Raw genomic sequence first — 21,863 nt, 5'->3', positions numbered from 1 at the left:
TTTCATTTAATTTAATTCGACGCAACTTCTTCTCCGTTTCAGGCAAGCTGTCATAAAATTGTTATTTTTACTTCGAGTAGGAATAGTGTAAACGTAATGATCTTGGCGTGACACACAGTGCATGGCGTGACGTAGTTATTATAATGCATATCTTATAAAATTGTATAAATATATGTAAATCGATACAGAAACAGAGTGCCTTGATTGCAAGTAACAATATATAACCCTGATTTCATAAAATATTTATTAAATATTAAGTAACATGTAACATTCAAATTGTTTCTCAAATTGTGCGATAAAAATTTATGTTATACGAATAACAAAAAAAAAAAATCACTGATAATGTTAAACTACGATTATTACAAATTTTACATATTCGAAGATTTCGATAAAAAAATTGGAGACCAGAATTCCGACAAATCGAAAAGTTATCGATTTTTTCACAAATATTACTCACGAACTCTGAAAAAAAAAAAGAAAAAGAAACAGAACCTTCCATTTTTCTTTCTTTTCATTTTCAAGGAAATAAAATCGAGATAAAATTTAACGATATCCGGTGTTATTACGAAACGAAGAGTGTACAAAAGGATCGGGCACGAAAGAGAAGGGGGGGAGGGAGGAGAAAGCGAATCCGGTTTGCGGGGGCCGAGGCAAAAAAGGATGGATCGAATAAGCGAGAAGTAAGGCGCGGAAGCGAGTAGACCCGGAGGGAGGAACGGAGTGGCGGGTAAAATAATTTGATAAATCTTTCGGCGACGCCGCTTAAAACGAAAACAAAGGCTGTCGCGTCGTTCCTTCGAAATATTTTCTCTTTCCTCCCCCGTGGAAAAATAAAACGCGAGCAGAGTTTCGAGATAATTTTTCGAAAAGTCAATCTTTTTTCGAAAATCGCTTGAACGAAGCTGACGCAATTGGCCTAATCGTTAGGTATTCTATTTGGAAATAAATCTTTTGATTTCTCCTTCCTCTTGTTCTTGATTTTATTGGTTCGAGATCAATCAACCTAACCTAAATCTTTTCTTGAAACTCTTCGCTCGATCACTGTCCTGAGAATGACTGGAAGCTAAAAAAAGACGACTTGGGTGGCAAACGAGGATGATTACATCGAAAAATCGCATAAACATTCTCACTTGCGATGCATCACACGAGCATGAAATGGCACCACGAAAGAGTCGCGGGCAACCACGAGTGAAATTGCCAGTTGTAGCGACATTCGATCGGTGAACGGGCAGAGAGAGAGAGAGAGAAAGAGAGAGACAGAGAGAGAGAGAGACTCGGACCAGTCCACTCTATTTAGACACGTAGTTCATCGAGCTTCCACAGGCTTATTGAATTTCCGTGCCAATCGATAGCGCAAACCCTTGACCACCGGCTCCGAGACAATGCCAAGAGAAACAGGGTACCGATCGCCTGGAGAACACTGAAAATAAAGAAACAATAACGGAATGAAGCTCGAGAAAGAGAGAGAGGGAGGAATCGAGCACGGTTAAAAAGTTGCATCGTTTTCGTTGGCTTTTCGTTTTCTCTTCGTCCCTTCTTTGGCAAACTCGAACGAGATAACACCGCGCAAAAGGGATTCCTCGAGATTACCCTCTGGACAGATAAGGATTTCGAGCGGCGATAAACCGGCTCGAGACAGCGTCCATCGGTCTTGGACGCCTCGTATCAGTTCTCCTCGAAACCGCGCAGCCGATGCATTTGTCTGATGACCAGCCTCGCCGGGAAAATTCCTTAACCGTGCTAGGAAAAAATGGGACGCCATTTAGAAGCTTAGACGCGATCTCAGCGCACCGTGCGAGAATTAGCGGTACTAGTTTATCTGTGTACATTTATCATCAATCGTAGACTCTAAAAGTTGTGAAAGTCTATTTAGAATTATATGAGAATATAATTAAATCAAAAGTATGGTCATCTAAGGAATTTAAAAATTGTGGCAATTCTAAAATTCACTATAAAAATTGTTCCAGTATCAATTGTTGACACTGAAAATAAACTGTGAAATTCTAAGACTATTATAAAAACTGTTCCATCATTAATTGTTGACATTAAAAGTTATGAAAGTCTATTTAGAATTATATAAGAATATATAATCAAAAGTATGTTCATCTAAGGAATTTAAAAATTGTGGCAACTCTAAAATCACTATAAAAATTCCAATATCAATTGTTGATGCTAAATAAACTGTGAAGTTCTAAGACTATTATAAAAATTGTTATCATTAATTGATGGCATTAAAAGTTGTGAAAACGTTTATTTAGAATTATATAAGAGTATATAATCAAAAGTATAGTCATCTAGGAAATTTGATTAATCATGAATGTAAAAATTATGGCAATTCTAAAATCATTATAAAAATTATTGGCACTAAAAGTCTATTTGGAATAGATAGATAAGATCAAAAACTATGATCATCAATTTAGAAATTGTGGCAACTCTAATCATGAAAATTGTTCCATTATCAATTATTGACACTAAACTGTGAAGTAAACTATGAAAATCTATTTAGAATTAGAATTGTAAGAGATAGGATTAAAAGCATGATCATCTAGGGAATTTGATAATCATAAATTTAAAAATTGTTTCATCATCAATTGGCACTAAAAGTCCACTTAAAATTGTATAGATAAAATCAGAAGCATGATCATCAGAAATTGTAGCAACTCTAATCACTATGAAAATTGTTCCATTATCAATTGTTGGCACTGTGAAAATCCATTTAGAATTAGAGTTATAAGAGATAAGATCAAAAGTATGGTCATCTAGGGAATTTGATAATCATAAATTTAAAGATTGTTCTATCATCAATTGGCACTAAAAGTTCACTTAAAATTGTACACATAAGATCAAAAGCATGATCATCAAAAATTGTGGCAACTCTAATTATGAAAATTGTTTCACTGATAGGATCAAAAGCATAGTCATCTAGGAAATTTGATAATCATAAATTTAAAAATTGTTCCATCGTCAATTGGCACTAATAGTCCACTTAAAATTGTATAGATAAGATCAGAAGCATGATCATCAGAAATTATAACAACTCTAATCATGAAAATTGTTCCATTATCAATTGTTGACACTGTGAAAATCCATTTAGAATTAGAATTGTTAGAGATAGGATCAAAAGCTTGATCGCCTCTAGGGACTTTGATCAATCATGGACACGAAGAATAGTTTACTTGTTTATTTCTCTCTATTAGCACTGTCGGTACGTTAACCTCTACCGTTGCTACTTCTTCCTATAATCCTTCCTACAACAAACATTCCTTGTCACTTCGTGTCATTGTCACGCGTCCCTCGCCATACCTCTTTTATTTCTGACAATTCCGATCGACGATTCGCCGGAAATTTTTCCCGATACGATATACGCGTTTCTGCGAGTCGGTTGATAAACGGTCGAAGAAATATGACTGGGGGAACACTTGCGCCCTGATAAAGTCCAAGCGTTCAATGGAGTCCCTATATACGTATGAATAGCGGGATCCAGTGGCGCGTAAATCGTGTTTAATATCGTCCCAGGACGGCACTTCGCTCGACAAGATAGATTTCGGACATTTTTAGCGCGACACGACGGCTGGCTGTCGTCCTTTTATACATATTTTCTCGTGAACGTGATTCCTCGGCGAAGATTCAATTTCCTGCGTTGACAAGGGTGCCGTTTCTTCGGAAAATTTCGCGATTCCAATTGCGAGGCAAACTCTCCGTCGGTCTGTCTGTCGCTCGTTACAAGACGGTCCGGATAATTGACAACGGGACAAACTCGGCTCGGGAAATAAGGAGCGATCCCTCTTCCTTTTCGAGGACGTTAATGGGATTTGCAAATGCGTCTAGATTCATTCTCGTCGACGGAGGTATCTGTCGAAAAATGAATATTTGTAAACGCCAGAATTTTCTCTTTCTTGTGGATATATGTATCTTTTTTCTAGGGATTTTTTATCGTAAGGGCGTTCGCATTAGCGCGGCAAATTCAAATCTCAATTAAAAAGTTTCACATATATAATTAATATAATTATTGTAAATCGTTGTATCGTTATTTTCAAGTATAAAATCGAGTAAACGATAAAATTTTTACTCTTTGAAAACACGACGACATAGAATCTTTCGGTTTTCCTATTCATCCGTAAAGCGAACTAGGCAAGATTTCAATATGGCGTTTCTCACCGATGAAATTCCCTAGAAATTCCCGACTATGCTGAACAACGTAATATCGTTGAATTTCAACAATTAGAGAACGAAAAGAAACTTGAAAAAATTCTATCCTTTTATCCTCTGAATTGAAGTTCGATATCGCCTCATTTGTTAAATTCGAGAAAAGAGAAAAATGTCGAGAATCGAAGAACGTGAGGATTCTCGCAGCAATACGGTGTTGGAGCAATACGCGTTCACGTCGGATTAGACTCTGGCACAATTTCTAAAGTGTACACCTTCTCCACCGAGGGAAGGAGAGTTTCGAGGGCCAACGTCAAACTCCGCTCTCTCCCAATTATTGTAAGGATTTGAGTTTCGCGACAAAGCCGCAATTCGCCGGAAGCTGGCATCTCCCCTCCCACCACCATGGCCGGACAATATCTACATTGTCGTTGGGGGAGGACAAAAGGAGAGGGGTCGTCGTGATTTGTTAGCGCGACCGGAATTGTCTCCTCCCCTGGATTAACAGGGGTGTCCTGTTAAGTTTTTTATTATCGCAAAAAATGCAACGAGCAAGATATCGAAATCGCGATATTTCGAACTGATTCAACGATAAACGAAATTTCAACAATTTGGACAGACGCTATTATATTGATCTAGGAATACGTGTTCAGAAAGATCAAAGAAAATCGAATTGAATTAAATTTTATCCAATGCGCGAATTTTCAGCTTCGCGATTTTCTCACTTTCCGATTGTGCGAAACGGCATTGTGATTTGTTGGCGCGACGAGATATCAGAATTGTCCCCCGGATTAACAGGCTGTCGAGTAGTGCTCGTTATCGATCACTCGCCTCCGGCCAGGCATTTATCAGCGAGCCGCAATTTTACCATATCCTCCTAGAAAGAGTTCGATCTTGATTTTTCGCTTAAACGTCAACCGCGATAACCGGTTGATTTATCCTCGGTCGGTAATAAAGATATCGAGAGAGCCTTTCCTCCATGAAATTTGTAACTCTGTTGTCGCTCTTACGAGGAAATGTGATACTCATCTAATTAGCTAAAAGTAATTTTGGAGAAACGAAATGCAAAAAATACAACTAGCTTCATATTAAATAATTGGTTTAAATTTTAATCATAAGGTATATAAGAAAGGTTGGTTAATTGTTCGATACGTGAAAAGATCATGAAGTTAATAAATCGTATCCTCCAAAATTATCCAAGAAGTGGTTGTCATTTTGTCATCTAGCTCGAGTTGTAGCTATTACGAGTATACACCTTGGGCATTGTAGAGGCCTGAGAGGAGGTTGAGGAAGGGGGGGAGAGGAGACTGACTCGCGCCACTGGGGGAAAGATTGCCCCGTGACGTGCCTTAAAGTACGCAGGGGCTTCGAAACATCGTGGCTGGGTGTCGTGTTACGCCGGCATACCTCTGAGGTATCACCTTTTGAGCACGCACCTGCACTAACTTGTGAATCTGCTTTCAATTAGGGGGTCGTAACGCCCTCCCCAGTAGCTTCGTAATGAACTGCAACCTAGTGGAGTTTCAAAGATTGATCGTGTTACGAACAAATATCGGTTATTGTTGAATGACATAAATAATTATGGATATTTCGTTAACTGTTGAACAACATCAGAAAATGTAATAAAGAAATAATGACATTTAGAAATTTAGACATTTCGCGAATACTGTACAAGTAAATTCTTCTTCGATGTGATTCTGATTCGAATATGAAAATATCGAAAATATATAATGATCTGATGTATAAGGTGTCTCATTATTATTTGCTGCGAAAAACGTTTCGTTGAAGATGTTAAATAGTTTCAAGAGGTATGCATAATTTTAAAAAGTTCAGAGGAGATATTTTCACATGAATATTGTTAAGAAAATTCTCACTAATAATAATCACATTTGTTATAAGATTTTCCAGAATAATGAAAAAAAAAAATGTACAATTTCTTCAAAACATATCAAAATTATTTCACAAAATTTAATACATATCATAACAATTCCTAATATATTTGACAAAGCATAAACACGAGATGTGATGATTAAAAACAATAACATTTCTATCCTGACATATAATATAATAATTATTTCGAGTAATAAAAATTTTTTAAATACAAATTAAAATTTTAAAATTGACTTTTGGCCAATTGGACCACTGTATAAAATCATCAGATAAGAGATGATTCTATTTAATAATAATAACGACAATAATTCAACAATGGTAATCAATACACATCCTGTATAAACGAACAACAAATATAACATGTCGAGAAAGATACATATGTTTTCGAAAAGAAGAAAGTAATCCTTGAGATGATAATTCCTTGAGACGACTTCCTCCCCCAAAGAGAGGGGTACGGTATAATACTTTTCCATCGATGCATTTATATTCATAGCTCGTGAGGTTTCTTGTAGTCTCCCCACCGAGGAGGAGAGATAGCGGAAACAAAAGGGAGGCGCGGAGCTAACAAGTCGAAGTCGAAGGGGTTGGTGGAAGGGGAGGAACGAAGTCGTGCTAAGCAACTTAGATTAGTTGAATCGACTGGCCTCTGCTGGCGAACCGCCAGGCCAAATTGTCAAGAGAATTGCCCTCCAGTCTTGCCGCTACACCGCACCTTCTCCATTCCTCACCGTCCTTTTTCCTTTCCACCCTTCCCTTTCCGCTTCTCTCGCGCGAGACGAGGAAATTCTTTTCCATTTATTCGTCAAATTTTTACGAAGGGTGTAAAGGATATAAAGAGATGTTTCCTTTAAAAAAAAAAAAAGGAAAAACACGATCGAGAAAAAACTAAAACTAAAAATCAGAATAAAAATTCGAGCCAACCTGCTATCGGTTAATTGGACGATTCAATTCCCGGGATCCGGGGAGAATAATTGCTCGAGGCCGAGTTCCAAGATCGAGTCTCTCTCTCTCTATATATATCTCTCCGTTGGTTGGCACGCGGTTTTATTGGATTCCGTGGTAGGGCGGCGCCGTCGTTTTTCCAGGTTGCTGCCCGATCGAGAGAAGTCGCGTCCTCATCTATCATCCGCCTGCGCCCGAGTCATTTAACAAACGTCTCCGTCAGATTCCATATCGCGGCCTTCTCCTCGTTCTCCCTCTCCGTGGATCCTCGATTCCTCGAGGATTTCTCATTCTCATTCCCTCTCTCTCTCTCTCTCGTGAGTGGAAAAGACGATGTCCAGGCAATTTTTGGATCGCCAGTTTCTTGATCTGACATTTCTTCCGATTCTGGTCGATCGATGGTTTGATTGTAATTTTAATCGGTTTTCGTCCACACCGGTAATTGTCATCAATTCGGTACGGTTTTTTTTCGGCAGAATATTAAAAAAAAAAGAAAAGGAAGGATTGGATGGTGGGCACGAGGTTCATCGAGAGGCACGAGCAACGCACTCTTCCGGCACGCGGTCCTTCATTTCCGCGGCTTACGGTTCACGACACTTTTATGGCGTCCCGCCAGCCCGGTAACCAGCGAGATACCGTGGATTTGTGGATACATATCCTCCGGCTGTTGCATTTATGTCGTTGACAAAATATTGACATTGTTGTTATAGAGAATATTCGTTAATATAACCCCTCTATTTTCGATCGACACGCTTTTCAAATTTTTCCTTAATATCCATTGTCCGCTTTCGAAAGAGATAAAAACTTTCGTCAGGATTGTTGATCCCATTTAAAATCAAGCAAAAGAAAAAGAAATCTCCTTTCTCTCGAAGGAAAATTTCTTCCTTTCCCTTCCCCTTTTAAAGAGGCTTGGAGAATTTTTTAAACGCTTCCAAACACCATTGGAAGAAGGAGGGAGGGGTGTATTGAATTTTTTTACCGTGGCTCTGATATGGCCAGCGCGAAAATATTCGCCATCGAGGAGGGAAGAGGAAGGTGGGTAAAAGAGACAGAACTCCCCTTTAATTAACACAGCGCTAATGAAAATGGCCGTTGACGGCCAGATGTCAGGAATTCCGATAGGTCAATGAACTTTGCTCTCCAGCAAAGGTGAGGGGTGGAAGGGTGTTCGACGAAGCCGAAATTATTTATCCTCTAAGGGAGGATAAATAATGATCCTGAACGTCTTGCATCTTCCCCGTCTCCCTTCTCTGATCACTCGATCTTGACGAGCGATAATCGATGTGTCCCCTATGTTGTTCCGTGTATGCGGAATTCCTTGCTACACGCAGGCACACGCACGCACTGAAACATCCGAGATACGCGCGCGCGGGGGAGGAGGAGAGGGAGGTGGAGGAGGAGGGAGGGGAGGCGGCTCGGTTTCGCGCCGAACTGTTGGAACCTGAACAGGGCCCGGTTCTGGAATTTCAGGCGGGCGAGGCACTCCATCGACTCCTCGAATGCAGCCCATCTATCTTGACTTGCGTCGAGTCAGCCTCGAGTGCGCGTTTCGCGAGTGTGCGGCTTCGTCCTCCATCTTGGCCGGGAAGAGGTCGCCACGAGCCGCGCCACGTGCTCAGTGGCTGCCTGTACAGTTTTTCGTTATTGATGTTTCTTACCATGTGATTTTAACCTTTTGTACCAGAATGATTTTTGCGATTATTGTTATTCTGTTCAGAGGAAGAATATTTTCTTTTTTTTTTAAATCGGTGAGAGAAATGTAGAGATGGATTCTTGGGCATTTTTCTACGAGCATATCAATTTTAATTTCGTGTAATTTCGTGGTTATTGGTTTGTAACAGTTTGCAGAAGAAATATGAAAATATATATATATATATATTTTGTAATTGTGATTTCGTTGTTTGTGCGTTGAGATGTAATTTCATCGTGTGTTTTGATTTGAAATAGTGAAAAAATTTGGATGTTGGAAAAGGTTGAATGATAAGTGTCTGTGTTGATTTTTGAATATGGATCTTCATTATTTATGAGCATTTGTTGCGAGGACAATAATAATTTATTGAGTTTGATTTTTTTTATTTATTAGTATGATTTGCAATTGTGTTCTTCCTTGTTCAGAAAAATGTAATTCCATTATTTGAAATAATTTAGAATAGTAAAAAAATTTGGATGTTGGAGAAGGTTGATACAAGTTGAATGATGAATATCTGTGCTGATTTTTGAATATGGATCTTCATTATTTATGAGCATTTATCATGTTATTTCTTGTTCAAAAGAATGTAATTTCATCATTTGAAATGATTTAGAATAGTAAAGAAATTTAGATGTTGGAAAAGATTGATACAAATTGAACGATGAGTGTCTGTGCTGATTTTTGAATATGGATCTTCATCATTTACTGCAAGGGCAATAATAATTTATAAGTTTGGTTTTTCGAAATAATTTTGTTATTATCAGTATAATTTGCTATAAATTTGAGCGTTTGAATTTCCAAATTTCGATTCGCAAGAATTTTTATATATTATATAATACATAATTGATTTGAATAAAAAATAACATTCTCTCTGATAACAACCAGGTATATTTATAAATTTCATCCATAAAAGTAGTATCAGTGATTATTTAAACTGTTTTGATCTCGTTATTCTTATCTTTGGCCTGTTTTATTAATCACAATGCCTTTTTAAAATAGCTACACAAAGTGTTGGAAATAAACAAAAATGTCTACAATTCTACCAACCTTCGACGACTTCTAATACTTTCAAATTCAAAATTACTCCTAAATACAATATTTCTTCTTTGTAACTGCTTTAATAATCATTGAAGAAACCGATAAAAAGAAAGCAATAACGAATAAAACCAAGTTCCACGGATTACTTGAGTGAAAGACGCACAACGTCAGAGCCTCGTGTTAACTGCTCGACAAACCGAGTTTCTTACGTTGTAATTGGCTCCACGCGGCACACGGAATCGCGCAATGCCACGATGAGGCAGGGATGACGACAAGGGGCCCCGATGACGGGTGTACAAAGGAGAGACGTTAAGGGAGGAGGGACGATATTGTTGGCGTTACACCGCGTCGATTCAATTCGAGTAATCTTAGGGCGGTGGAATCGCGTTGAAAGGAGTTTGACTCCCGATGCGTGTGGCAAATTGTCGTGAATTCGTGCCTTCCATATATATATATATATATATATATACGTGTTCCCTCTGTTCGAATTCCGGTAATTTTGGGAAAGACAACAAAGAGGGATGTTAATTGCTACCGAGAACGAGGGGCGTAATCGGTGGCGGAGAGAGGAGGGAAACGACGATTCCCTCCCCCGTCTTCGTGGTAATTCGATTTAAGTTTCGAATCTTCGTTGACTCGGAGAATTTCATTTAGGATTGGGAGGAATTTTCAGATTATATATTTTTCCATCTGATTTTTCTTTCGATTGAATCACTCGTGGAATGCAGCAACTTGTAGCAACTGCGTGCTGAAATGTCACGAAAAATTTATAGAAATTTTATCACAAAGATAGAGAGAGATAAAGTACACGATCGATCAAAAATTCGAAATAAATAATTTTTTCCTCTCTTCTTTTTTCAAAACCTCTTTCTCCTAAAATATCGATATTTGTGTATATTAATTTCGAAAATTCGAGAACGAGGTTTAAAAGTAAAAGTAAAAATAGACAAGCCTCCAAAGTTAATTTCACAAATTATAATCTCGTTTTGATGAAAAGAGGAGGGAAGGAAGGTGGTTCGATACGAGCATCGATTTCTCGTCTCGACGTGGAGAACGTGGATCTTGGTAGAGACACGGTTCTGGCGAGAGACGGTGGGGCAAAAAAAGTCGATCGGGAGGCGTGGAACAATGCGGCCACGGCGCTGGTCGATTCGCAATTTTCCTCCACGGGTTCGCGGCTACGACGAGGAGAACACGCGTCGAACCGACTTCTTTTGGGGGCAGAGATCGGCCATTTGCCAAAACGAGATTGAAGATTTTGCGCCGCTCTTGCCCGCCTCGTCTCCTCCTCCGTGTTATTATCGTCGACGTGTACAGATGACGATCCAGGGGAGAGGGGGAGAGGGATAACAGTTCGAGGCGCCACCGGTCCGCCATCTTCTTTCGACCGCGTTGAAGAGGAACGATCACGGATCAGGGATCCGTTGTTGGGTTATATCATCGAACGAATTTTCAATTTTTATCTATCCTTTTCATTAAGACGAGATAATCGATCTTTCTCTTTTATTTATTTTATTTTAAACTCGATGTTTCCTGTATGGATCGAGAGTACAGTAAAAGTTTGAGAAACGTGATATAATTAATTATTTTCACTCTCTAAATTGAATTAAATCCTAGAAACTTTCCTATCGTTACACCTTGCGTCCAAAAACTGTAAACTCTCGCTGAACGAGAGCGAATATGTTATATTATTGGACAAGATGGAAGGATTGAAAAAAAAGGGGAAAGGGAAGGAAATTCTGGAATAATTTTTCGAGATCCGTCAGGTTCGAAGCGCCACCACGGGCTCATTATCATCCATCGTATTTTGCAGAATTTTTCCTTCTTCCCCCTTCCCCCTCTCTCGGCCAGTTTCCGTGCGGGGAACAGGGAAAATTAAGGTACGCCTTTCATCGCAATACTGCGAACGCGGCACGAACGAGATTAGAGCCGCCTCGGGGCGTATCTCGTCTTTCGAATTAGCGCGAAACTCATCTCGCTTGTATCTGGTTGGAGGGAAGCGGCCACCAGGCCGAAAGGGGAACACAACGAATCGTTGCGGATTATTAAAACTTTTCCCGTTTTTTTTTTTTCTCTCTTTATTTTTTCCACGAGGTATACCCAAGGTATTAATAAGATTTCGCGCGAAATTTTGGAATTTTGACCAATTTAAAATTTGTCTTAAAGATATTATATTCTATTCGTTTATTTATTTATTTAACTTGTTTTGGATATACAGCGAGAATATTATGGAAGAAAGGGAAGGTTTAATTCGTAAAATCTATTATAAAATGAAATAACATATACAGTCTCCTTTTATAAAGCTCTCCAATTGTCATTCTATAACTTATATATATGATATATAATATCATATATTATATATTGGGTTGGCAATTAAGTAATTGCGGATTTCAGTTGAAGTTGATGACGACCTAATCGAGGCAATAATCGATTCGGATCGTCACAGTACAACTCGTGAGATTGCAGAGAAGCTTCATATATCACATACATGCATTGAAAATCACTTAAAACAACTTGGCTATGTTCAAAAACTCGATACATGGGTTCCTCACGAACTGAAAGAAAAGCATTTAACGCAACGCATTAACAGCTGCGATTTGCTAAAGAAACGTAATGAAAATGATCCATTTTTAAAACGACTGATAATGGCGATGAAAAATGGGTTGATTACAACAATATCAAGCGGAAAAGATCGTGAAGCAGGCCACGTGAACCAGCTCAAACAACATCAAAAGCTGGTATTCATCGAAAGAAGGTTTTGTTATCAGTTTGGTGGGATTACAAAGGAATTGTCTATTTTGAACTCTTATCACCCAACTGAACGATCAATTCTGTTGTCTACATTGAACAACTAACGAAATTAAACAATGTAGTTGAAGAAAAGCGGCCCGAATTGACAAATCGAAAAGGTGTTGTATTCCATCATGACAATGCAAGGCCACACACATCTTTGGTCATTCGGCAAAAATTATTGGAGCTTGGTTGGGATGTTTTGCCACATCCACCATATAATCCTAACCTTGCACCATCTGATTACTTTTTGTTTCGATCTTTACAAAACTCCTTGAATGGTAAAAATTTCAATAATGATGATGATATCAAATCGTACCTGATTCAGTTTTTTGCTAATAAAAACCAGAAGTTTTACGAACGTGGGATTATGATGCTGCCTGAAAGATGACAAAAGGTCATTGATCAAAATGGGCAACACAGAATAAAGTTATTTAGTTTCATGAAAAAATTGTCTTTGATTTTCTAAAAAAAATCCGCAATTACTTAGTTGCCAATATATGATAATTATCGTTGATTAATTTCTATCAAAACTTTTCAAATTGACACAATTTATGCGAACCGTTTATATCAATCAAATTCCGATTTCCCTTATTCCAGTGTAAAATTCCTCGAGATAAAGTTCGAATTAAAATCATCTCGAAGAGCCATCGAACAATGCATCGTTTAATTTCCGAAAAAATGTTCGACGCTATGCAAGTTATGAACCATCCGACGAAGAATTTATCAAATCGTCGAAACTCTCTGTTCCGCTATCCGCGAGAAGGAAAAAAAAGAAAGAAAAAAAGAAAGAAGAAGAAGGAATGCCCGCAAACAATGGAATTCTACTCGGTGAAAAATTTCCACCGTGTCGCTCTGATCCTGTCAAATTACATCACCCCGTTACCCGCCCCTGTCATATTTCGTAATATCACGGAATCTCGAGGAGAGGAGCCGGCAGGACACGATGGTGGCTCCTCGGCAAATCGTTTTTCGAATGGAAAAAGGAAAAACTTGTTCGAGGAGATGGAAGGAAACTTGTGTAGTTTGTGAATTATTATTATTATTATTCGCTTACGTTCGAAAAGAAAAGAGGAGAGATTATTAAAAAAACGTACCAAGCAATATCCAAGCATATTTAAAATAGACATTTGTTCAAAATGTTGAATATAAATGGAATCAATATCTGTGATAATGCAGAAATTTTAAATAAATTTTACTTCGCGTAATTATTAAAATAAGTTAATTAAAATAAGTTATTTGAAATAACTTCAACTATTGAATACTTTAATCAATTCATCAACGCGTTTATACAATGCATAAATGCAGAGAAAAGCACGCGTTACAGATACGAGGCATCACCTCTCCCCTCTCTTTTTCTCGTCACGAATGAAGTCTGGGCACCGTGTCGGCTGGCGCCATCTGCACGCGTACAAAAGGATTCGAGCTTTTCGCCCGAGAGCATCACCATGATTTCCTTCTCTAGCTAGCCTTCTCAGTCACTCGTTACCACAGGTGGACCGCAACTCCAGGTGAATTTTGATTCGTTCCTCCGAAAAACGATCTCTCTCTTTCTCTCTCTCTTCCTCTCGAAGATTTGGCCGACAATGGCTCCTGTAAATGGACGTGGGCTGCGAGTGACAAGCTGTTTCGTACTGCACCGTTTCAAAGCTGGTTTATCAGTCCGCCGGGGCTGTCCTTCGGTGTTTCTTTGTTTCCTCGCGATTGGGCGAGGATTGAACCCGACTTTCGTCCACGTGTCGAATCTTTTTCCCGTGAGAACACTTGCGAGACGAACGTGTGTGTGTGTGTGATCGGTCGATAAAGAAGAAAGTGTTAAAAATTCCGTTCCTTCTTATTATACGTTATATTGCAAATACTTTCTTTAATTTCTCAGAAAGATTCAAGCCTACTAAACAAGCCTGAACATATTTCGTGATTCGATCGGTCAACAAGTTTCGAAACAAAGACTGTACAAACTTGCTATAACCACCACGAACGAGTCACCTTTGCTCGAGTTTGTTTTTATTTTGCCGGAGTGAAAAGAAAGGAAAGGAAAGGAAAGCATTGGAGAGAAAGAGAGAGACCAGAGCGGTTGTTTTCGCTCGAGATGTCCCCGAGAGGTGTGGTGGCTGCAACAAGGAACAAAAGAGAGGGGGAGAGAAGGAGGAAGGGGAAAGGTAGAAATCGGACGATGGGACGGGCGAAGGCGGTCGCAGAGAGAACGAGAGAATTTAATTTCTCGGTAACATTACACCTTAGGAGCCTTATTCAACCGGCTTTGTGCGCCTCCAGGGGTGGCGCAGAGAGACACTCGATCGCAGGACTCCATTTGCGGTTTAGCATAATGGAAATCCAACGCGCCCTCGGGGCCAACGCTACTCTCTTCCTTCTCCCTCCCCCCCCCCCCACCTTTCATCCTTCCAGCGTTGTCGCCACGGTTCCGTCTTTCGTGGAAAAATAAATAAGTTCGGGCAAACGCTTGATCCGTGCCCCTGGACTTTTGATGGACGTGGCCCGTCCCGATGCATCAGCACTGAAATTTAAGGAGAGAATTATTTTTGCTTGCTCTGGGATCGAATGAAGGATCCCTTTTTTTTTTTTTTTTTTTTTTTTTGGTTGGAAATTATTTTGTATTATTCGGAAAATTTCTTTTTATTTTCTATTATCGAGAATTGGGAAAGGAGACACTTGGTATGTAGCTCTCTTTTAAAGGGATCTGTTTAAAATTTTGATGACATATATTATTATACGTGACTTGCACGTTTAAATTCTTCATAAATGAAATGAAAATCTGATAATCAAGATTTTAGAGAAATTAATTAGTGAGGAAAATGTAAAATTTGATAATAATAATAATATTGTTTTTTATTAAAATTTTGATTACCTATGAATATTAATTCGAGAATAAAGTTAAAAATATAGAATGATGATTTTCAAAAAAACCAATTACGAGAAATTTGACGAGCAAATAATTGAATACTTTGCACTTGTTAGCAATCTTTAGAATCTGGTCAAAAACGTAATAGGAGTAGCGAGAGACGAATCACAATATTGCAACAAGTCACGATACAGATGCGATATAGTACATGTTACATAATGTATGCGAATAAAACTTTACGATCGATTTCCTCGAGAAAGAAGTGTCGAAGAGATGTAGAAAATTATCACTCCACATTTTTCACTTATTTTTGCACGAAGAATAAATACAGAATAAATACTTTCTTACTTTACGTTAATTTGAATTAAAAATAAACCTTACACATAAATTAAATCATGAATTTCAATGGCAACGGTTGGAAAACCACCGATGATAGCTGGCGAGATTTTTCATTGGGTCACTTTCCATCCGGTATTCGTCACGGGCATGACCCCCCTCGATCTTGGTCGGAGGTCGGGTATTTTTAACTCGTCATTAAGGGTCATTAAGCTCGGAGGAAGGTCGACGGTGACCCTCCAAGCCAATTGCGGTTTCCTCGCTGTTAAAATTAAAATATCGTCCCTAACGAGTTATAAAGGAAGGAGGGGGGGAGGCGAGTCTGAATTTTCACGATCATTTCTGAAGGGACTTCGACAAACGTAAAATTCCGTAACGTGTCTGTAAGAAATTTAAATCAAACTCGAATCTGTTCCAAATTTCGTTTAAACACTTTAAATAAATTAAAATGCATGCGTACAAAAATGAAACTGAATAATTATCGAAATTTCCAATTTTATAAATAAACGATAAATAATTAAATTTTCAAAGTACGTGTTACATCGTTTCAATGAATGCAAATTTCCCATCCTATTCCTGTACATGTACATTTGTATCGTAAAAACTCGATTACATTCGAAATATAGTTAAGCCTAAACTGGTTGAGAAACACTGTATTCCATCAAAGGAAACGCAGCAAAACCTTCAATCCCCTTCGACGTCGGTATTTCAGTTAGCGGAGGCAAGAAGCTTCATAACATGTTAGGTTAACTTTACGAGTTCCTCCACATGTACGTATAGGCGAAACGACTTTATCGATCGAGCGGAAAGAGAATACTTTTTTCTCTCTCTCGACATTTCCATGGAGAAACGAGGGATACAACGAGAGAGTTCGTTCATCGGCGACGATTGCCACGATCCTTCTGCTACGTCCTTCCCTGCTTGGCCGAGATAACAAATTTTGACGCCTTAATGAACGCCGGATTAAATGTTCCTAGGCTCATTAACCTGGCGGATCATGGCGCGCGAAAAGCGAAGGAAAAGAGGCGGGCCACGCGAAAAAGAATTACACGGGTAATCACCTTCAAGCCTGGATAATTGCAATTGACGAACAAAGGATCAAGCATCGCTTATTATATGCTGAAATATTAACGTTCCAAGTAACAGAAATTTTCAGAAAATAAATTCAAAGAATTTATCTGGAAAAACGAGTATAATTTAACGAATACGAAAAAATTTAAAAGTAATATGAAACTAACAAAATAAATAAATAAATATAACCTTTAAACAAATGATTACAGTGACTTATATATAAGTTTAATTTCAATTTATTGAAAAAAAATAGGCATAACTTTTAACTAGAATCTGAATCCGATAACTCGAAAATAATACGAATAAAAAAAAAAAGAAAAAGATTGATGAAACAAGTTTAACAAAGTACACGATTTTACCCAACTATTTCCAAATCGTTTATCCACCACGTTTCATTTCCAGATACATCTGATCCCGCTTAACGAGTCACTCGAACGACAACGTTTCTCATCCTTTTTTTTTCCCCCCTTTTTTTCAGGGAGGCTGTGATGAGGGAAGCCGGTTAAAGGACCCTGTGTCGCGCAGGCGCCCGGTAGGAGCACAGGAAAGATGCTGCCTTCCTCGAGAGCTTTATTAAGCCCGCTGCTGCTTCTAATCATCGCTGGAAGCACCGGTGCCTTCAGCTCCCGACAAGGAGGTAAGAGAACTCCCTTCGAGGATGTTTTGCGCCCGATGCCTGCCAACGACGACAACGTCGTCGAGGAGGACAAAGTCGCGAGGCGACTCCTCCCCTCCTCTTCCTCGTCAATTTTCCCAAAGTTTTCCCGGCCTTAAATCCGGTTAAGTCGTTGACCGAGTTTCCCTCGGTGTATATTTCCTCGTATTTCGACGCCATTTTCGTCGGGAACGAAGATCGAGAACCTGTTGGATGACGACCTATTTGCTCTTGTTTTCTTTTTTTTTTTAAATTACGGAAGGAAGACGGGCCAACTTTCGAGAATAACGACAGATTATGACTCCCTGTTGCGTTGACCCTAGCCAACCCATCCGTTATCTCTCTTTTCGCGATAATAATAATAAATTTTGCTGAACGAAGTTTCAAAATGGAGATGAATTTGATATAAATATATATATATTTGATCTATTTTGTACAGGATTATTTTTCTTTTCACATTCTTGTCCAAGAAAGTGGGATTCGAGAAAACGCGGGAAAAAATTTATACGAACGCTGAAATAAAAATGAATCTTTCGACAATATAAGATATTTTGCAAGTTATTAGTTATTAACAATTATTTAATCGAATCGATAAATCGTTTCTCTCGAAGACAATCTGTTCCTTTTTTTTTTTTATTCGTATCGGCAACCGAGAAAAATATTCGAAAGGAGTGCTCGTCGTGGCAAACTAGATTTTAATTCGCGACCGCCTGTGTGCAAGGTAAATCCGGCGGGCGGCGCATAACCGTCCGTTTCATAACCGATCCGCGAGACAACGGTTGGCTTAATGCAAACTGGCGCCGTTTCTCGGAATTACCGGGCCTGCTTCTGAATTTACACGACCCTATTTCGGAAAAGCTTCGCTCCCCCCTCCCCTTCTCTCCCCTTCCCCTCCCCTCGACGAAGCGCACGCGCGCCTGACTCATCGTTCCACGTCGTTCCTCTTCCCTTTCCCCTTCCTTTCCTCTGCCCTGGTTTCTTCTTTCTTCTTTCTTCCTTCTTCTTCTTCTTTGCAAAGCGAAACCAAACGATCTCTCAGGTCGTTTGTCCGTGTTTCGCTTTGCTTACCCTCGCGTGGAGGACACCTCTTAGTGACCATTTCCTAGATTAAGGTCACCTGGAAAGCAAATAGTTGTTAGACGCAGCGAAGAGAGAGAGAGAGAAAGAGAGGGAGAGATAGAAGAAGGAACATCCTTGGAAAACTATTTACCAGTGGGAATTTCTCTTCCTTCTCTTCTTGATCCCTTTCACTAATGTTTACCATTTATCTCTCTCGTTACGATTGTCATATCCTCTACTCGCCCCGTTCCATCTCTCTCCGTCCCAAGCAACTTTTTCAATCTATTTGTCCGTTGCTAATGGCACGCCGGTTTAATCGTTATCGATCCACGCTACTCGCACGATCTATCTTTATCTCTTTCAACACTGTTCGATATAGAGCGTATATCGAAGGAGAAAGGAGGGGAAATTGGAAAAGTTAAAAGTTGTATAAATGATATCGTGTAGTATCGTAAATCGACATGGGATCAAAACAAGGGGACTAAGACAATACATTTTTGGAAAATTATTAGAGATATATATATATATATATATATATATATATATGTATATATATATATATATATGTATATATATATATATATATATATATATATATATATACTCTCGTCTTATAACAGTATCGAATATCCTTATCAGAGAGCACGTTTCTCCAAGAGACAACTACTTAAACTACAATCTAAAAAGCGAATCTAAACTCCACGATGAGAACTTTTATATTGCGTTTTAGCTTTTCTCTCGAACATCTATCCCCGCTCGGCTTCGTTACACCGTTCCCCCCTCTCCTGCCATCTCTTCTTGTCGTCGGAGTAGGAGGGGAGAGAATCGACCGGTGTACGTACAATGTTGTTACGTGTGTCCTCTAGAAAATATCGGCGCCCATTAATGAGATGAGATTTCATTTCCAAGAGAACGACTGCCAGCCAAACCCGTCCCGCCTCTCTCTTACTCTTGACCTATATCTCGAATCTCACGAAAAAATGGTCGTCGAGAAGGAGAGAAAGAGAAGGAGAAGGAGGAGGAACCGCGAGAATTAGGAATGGTCTGGTTGGTTACGTTTTCGACCAATTGCTTCAAATTTTCTTCCCCCCTTCGACTGCCAAGCTCTTGACTGAAACCTTAACGGTCGATCGACTCGATACTCGTATTACGTTTTCTTGCGAGTTTCTCTAAGAAGAGAAGTTCTATTGGCGTTGTATTGGTGATCTTATTCCAGTTGATTGAATGTAACTGTGGGGCAGTTTTAAAACAATCATGGTCAGGGGAACGAAAGGATCAGATGAAAGAAATTCTATCCTTTCGTATTTGTTATGATAATTTTCTTTGGTTAATTTTATTATTCAACTAAGAAAGGACGAGGAGTCAACGAGTCATCCCGAATATTCTCTCTCGAAACAACGATCCGCTCAGCGGATCTGGTATTCTTGGTACTTATTGTCGGTTCTATATTAGACACGTAGCTCCCAGATGGCGACGAATTCCTCGTTTGTTAAGAATCTCGACATCTCGTATCTGACGTTGGATATATTTGGAATCGTTTCGTCTTCTCGAAAAGTTATTTTACACGATTGAGAAGACTGATATATATATATATACATTATTTTCTTAAAAATGGAAATATTATCGATAACATTTTAAACATTCAAAATAAATATATGATAAACGTTGAATAAGTACCTAAAAGTAAAGGATTTGCATTTGTGAAACGTTAACCAGATGTATTCGATGGTTATCTATATATATATCAAAATGAATAAAGGAATGAGCGAAAGGGAAGAAAGGCTGAGAGTTGAAAATAACTCTTTTCGTGCATGTATATGAAATTGATGGTCAAGAAAATACTGGGAAAATACTTCATAGCCAAATAACGAAACGAATTTCGAGCTAATATGTTAGTGAAAAAAATTTTTTCTCTCTTTTTTTTATTTTTTTTTATTATTTTTGTATAAATCTATTGGATGATGCTGGAGAATAAATTCCCATTCAACGGTGGTTTCATGGGTGGTTGCTCGTTACGGCATTTTTGAGCGGTTGATGACTGTTAAATTACGCAACGAGAGACCGGCGATTGTTCAAAGTGGAACACGTTGATAAATAAAATTCACGTTGCAAAATTATTTACTCTTTTTGGCCTGAATCATATTTTTTTTTTTTTTTTTTTTCTTTTAGTTTATGCGCTTTGGAAAAATTAAATTCTCTAATTGAATCGAGACTACTGTAAGGGAGAATGACTAATAGAACACTTGTGTCGTTATCAATTTATCCAAATGGATAAACATTTTTTAGCTTTCGATTAATTCGCGTCTGACTACGGAATAATTTAAACTTCAAAGACAAAAATTTTATTCGTTATCCGATTATTCCCTCCATAAAAGTACGTTTATTTGCTTTTATTGAATTTTTCTTGTCCAATTGACTTTTATTTTAAAATATTTATTTTTGATACACAACCGATTGTACGGTACAAAATAATTCGAATTTTTTTTAAATTAATGAGATATTTTACAATTACAATTACAAGCTCTCACTTTATAATTGTTACAATTAAAAATTGCATTACATATTTTATTATCCATTGAAGCTTTTAATTAACCACTTAACTTTTTGCGTAACATAAATTACGTGTTTAACAAAAATGCAAAAGCTATATCGAAAAAATTCAAATTCTACGAATCCTGTATCAGTTTGAAAGCACTTTGAAACGAAACGAGACAAAGGACACGGACGAGATGGCGCAGCGAATTCGTAAAAACTCGATCCCTTTTGAAACGCAGCTTTCTCCCTACGATGGCTAATCAACACCGCCGTTTAAATTCAATCACTCGTGAAAAAGACCGGACGAACTATTTCGAATCCGCTCAAGAGGGCGGGGAGGAGGATTTTACGAACGGTCAAAGAAATGGGAAAAAAAAGTAGACCAGAGTCAACACGTAAATTTCACGTTACGCTTGTTGATTGAAGGCAACTTTATCTAGGAAATCTCGAAACGTCGATTCGAGATAAATATTTTCTAAGTGTAAAATGATTCATGATTGAAATTCTTCTTTTTTTTTTGTGTGTGGTTATCAGAACAAAAGAAGTATTAACCCTCTGCATCCCAGTTAAGTGAAATGATTTTACGCGCGAATCAAAATTTTTATATCATGATATTTTTATTACGTAAAGAAAGAAAATTTGTCGAAGTATATATTATTGTTTTGAAATTGATATTTTAATAATTATAACTTGCTCTCATTTTCTTATTTTTCATTCATTCTATATATTCTTCCTATACTATATCACTATTTTCCTTCTCTCTATCAATTTCTTGAAGGAAAACCATTCGATGATATATTTATTCGTGAAATGGTATTTAAAAAAAGAGTCGCCGTTCGAATTGCAATTAA

General features: G+C 38.3%; 1 protein-coding gene and 1 long non-coding RNA gene across 3 annotated transcripts in view; one reads left to right on the top strand and one right to left on the bottom strand.

Moving 5' to 3' along the window:
- Positions 1-21,863, top strand: part of LOC724468 — a 338,444-nt gene that overhangs the window by 142,187 nt on the left and 174,394 nt on the right. For both annotated transcript variants that reach the window (XM_026445880.1, XM_026445879.1), the window contains one exon: positions 17,242-17,400. In XM_026445880.1, the coding sequence (XP_026301665.1) occupies positions 17,313-17,400 (88 nt within the window). In that variant the 5' untranslated portion in view covers positions 17,242-17,312. The remainder of the gene's footprint in view (positions 1-17,241; positions 17,401-21,863) is intronic.
- Positions 17,818-18,990, bottom strand: LOC102654852. The gene is made up of 2 exons (XR_407570.3): positions 18,629-18,990; positions 17,818-18,535 (listed from the first exon to the last, which is right to left on the bottom strand). It is a non-coding gene; the product is annotated as an uncharacterized LOC102654852 (long non-coding RNA).

This window comes from Apis mellifera, linkage group LG16 (genome assembly GCF_003254395.2).
Source record: "Apis mellifera strain DH4 linkage group LG16, Amel_HAv3.1, whole genome shotgun sequence".
Classification (NCBI taxonomy): Eukaryota; Metazoa; Arthropoda; class Insecta; order Hymenoptera; family Apidae; genus Apis; species Apis mellifera.
Note: the sequence above shows the minus strand (reverse complement) of the source record. Positions and strands in the feature narration are given on the sequence as shown.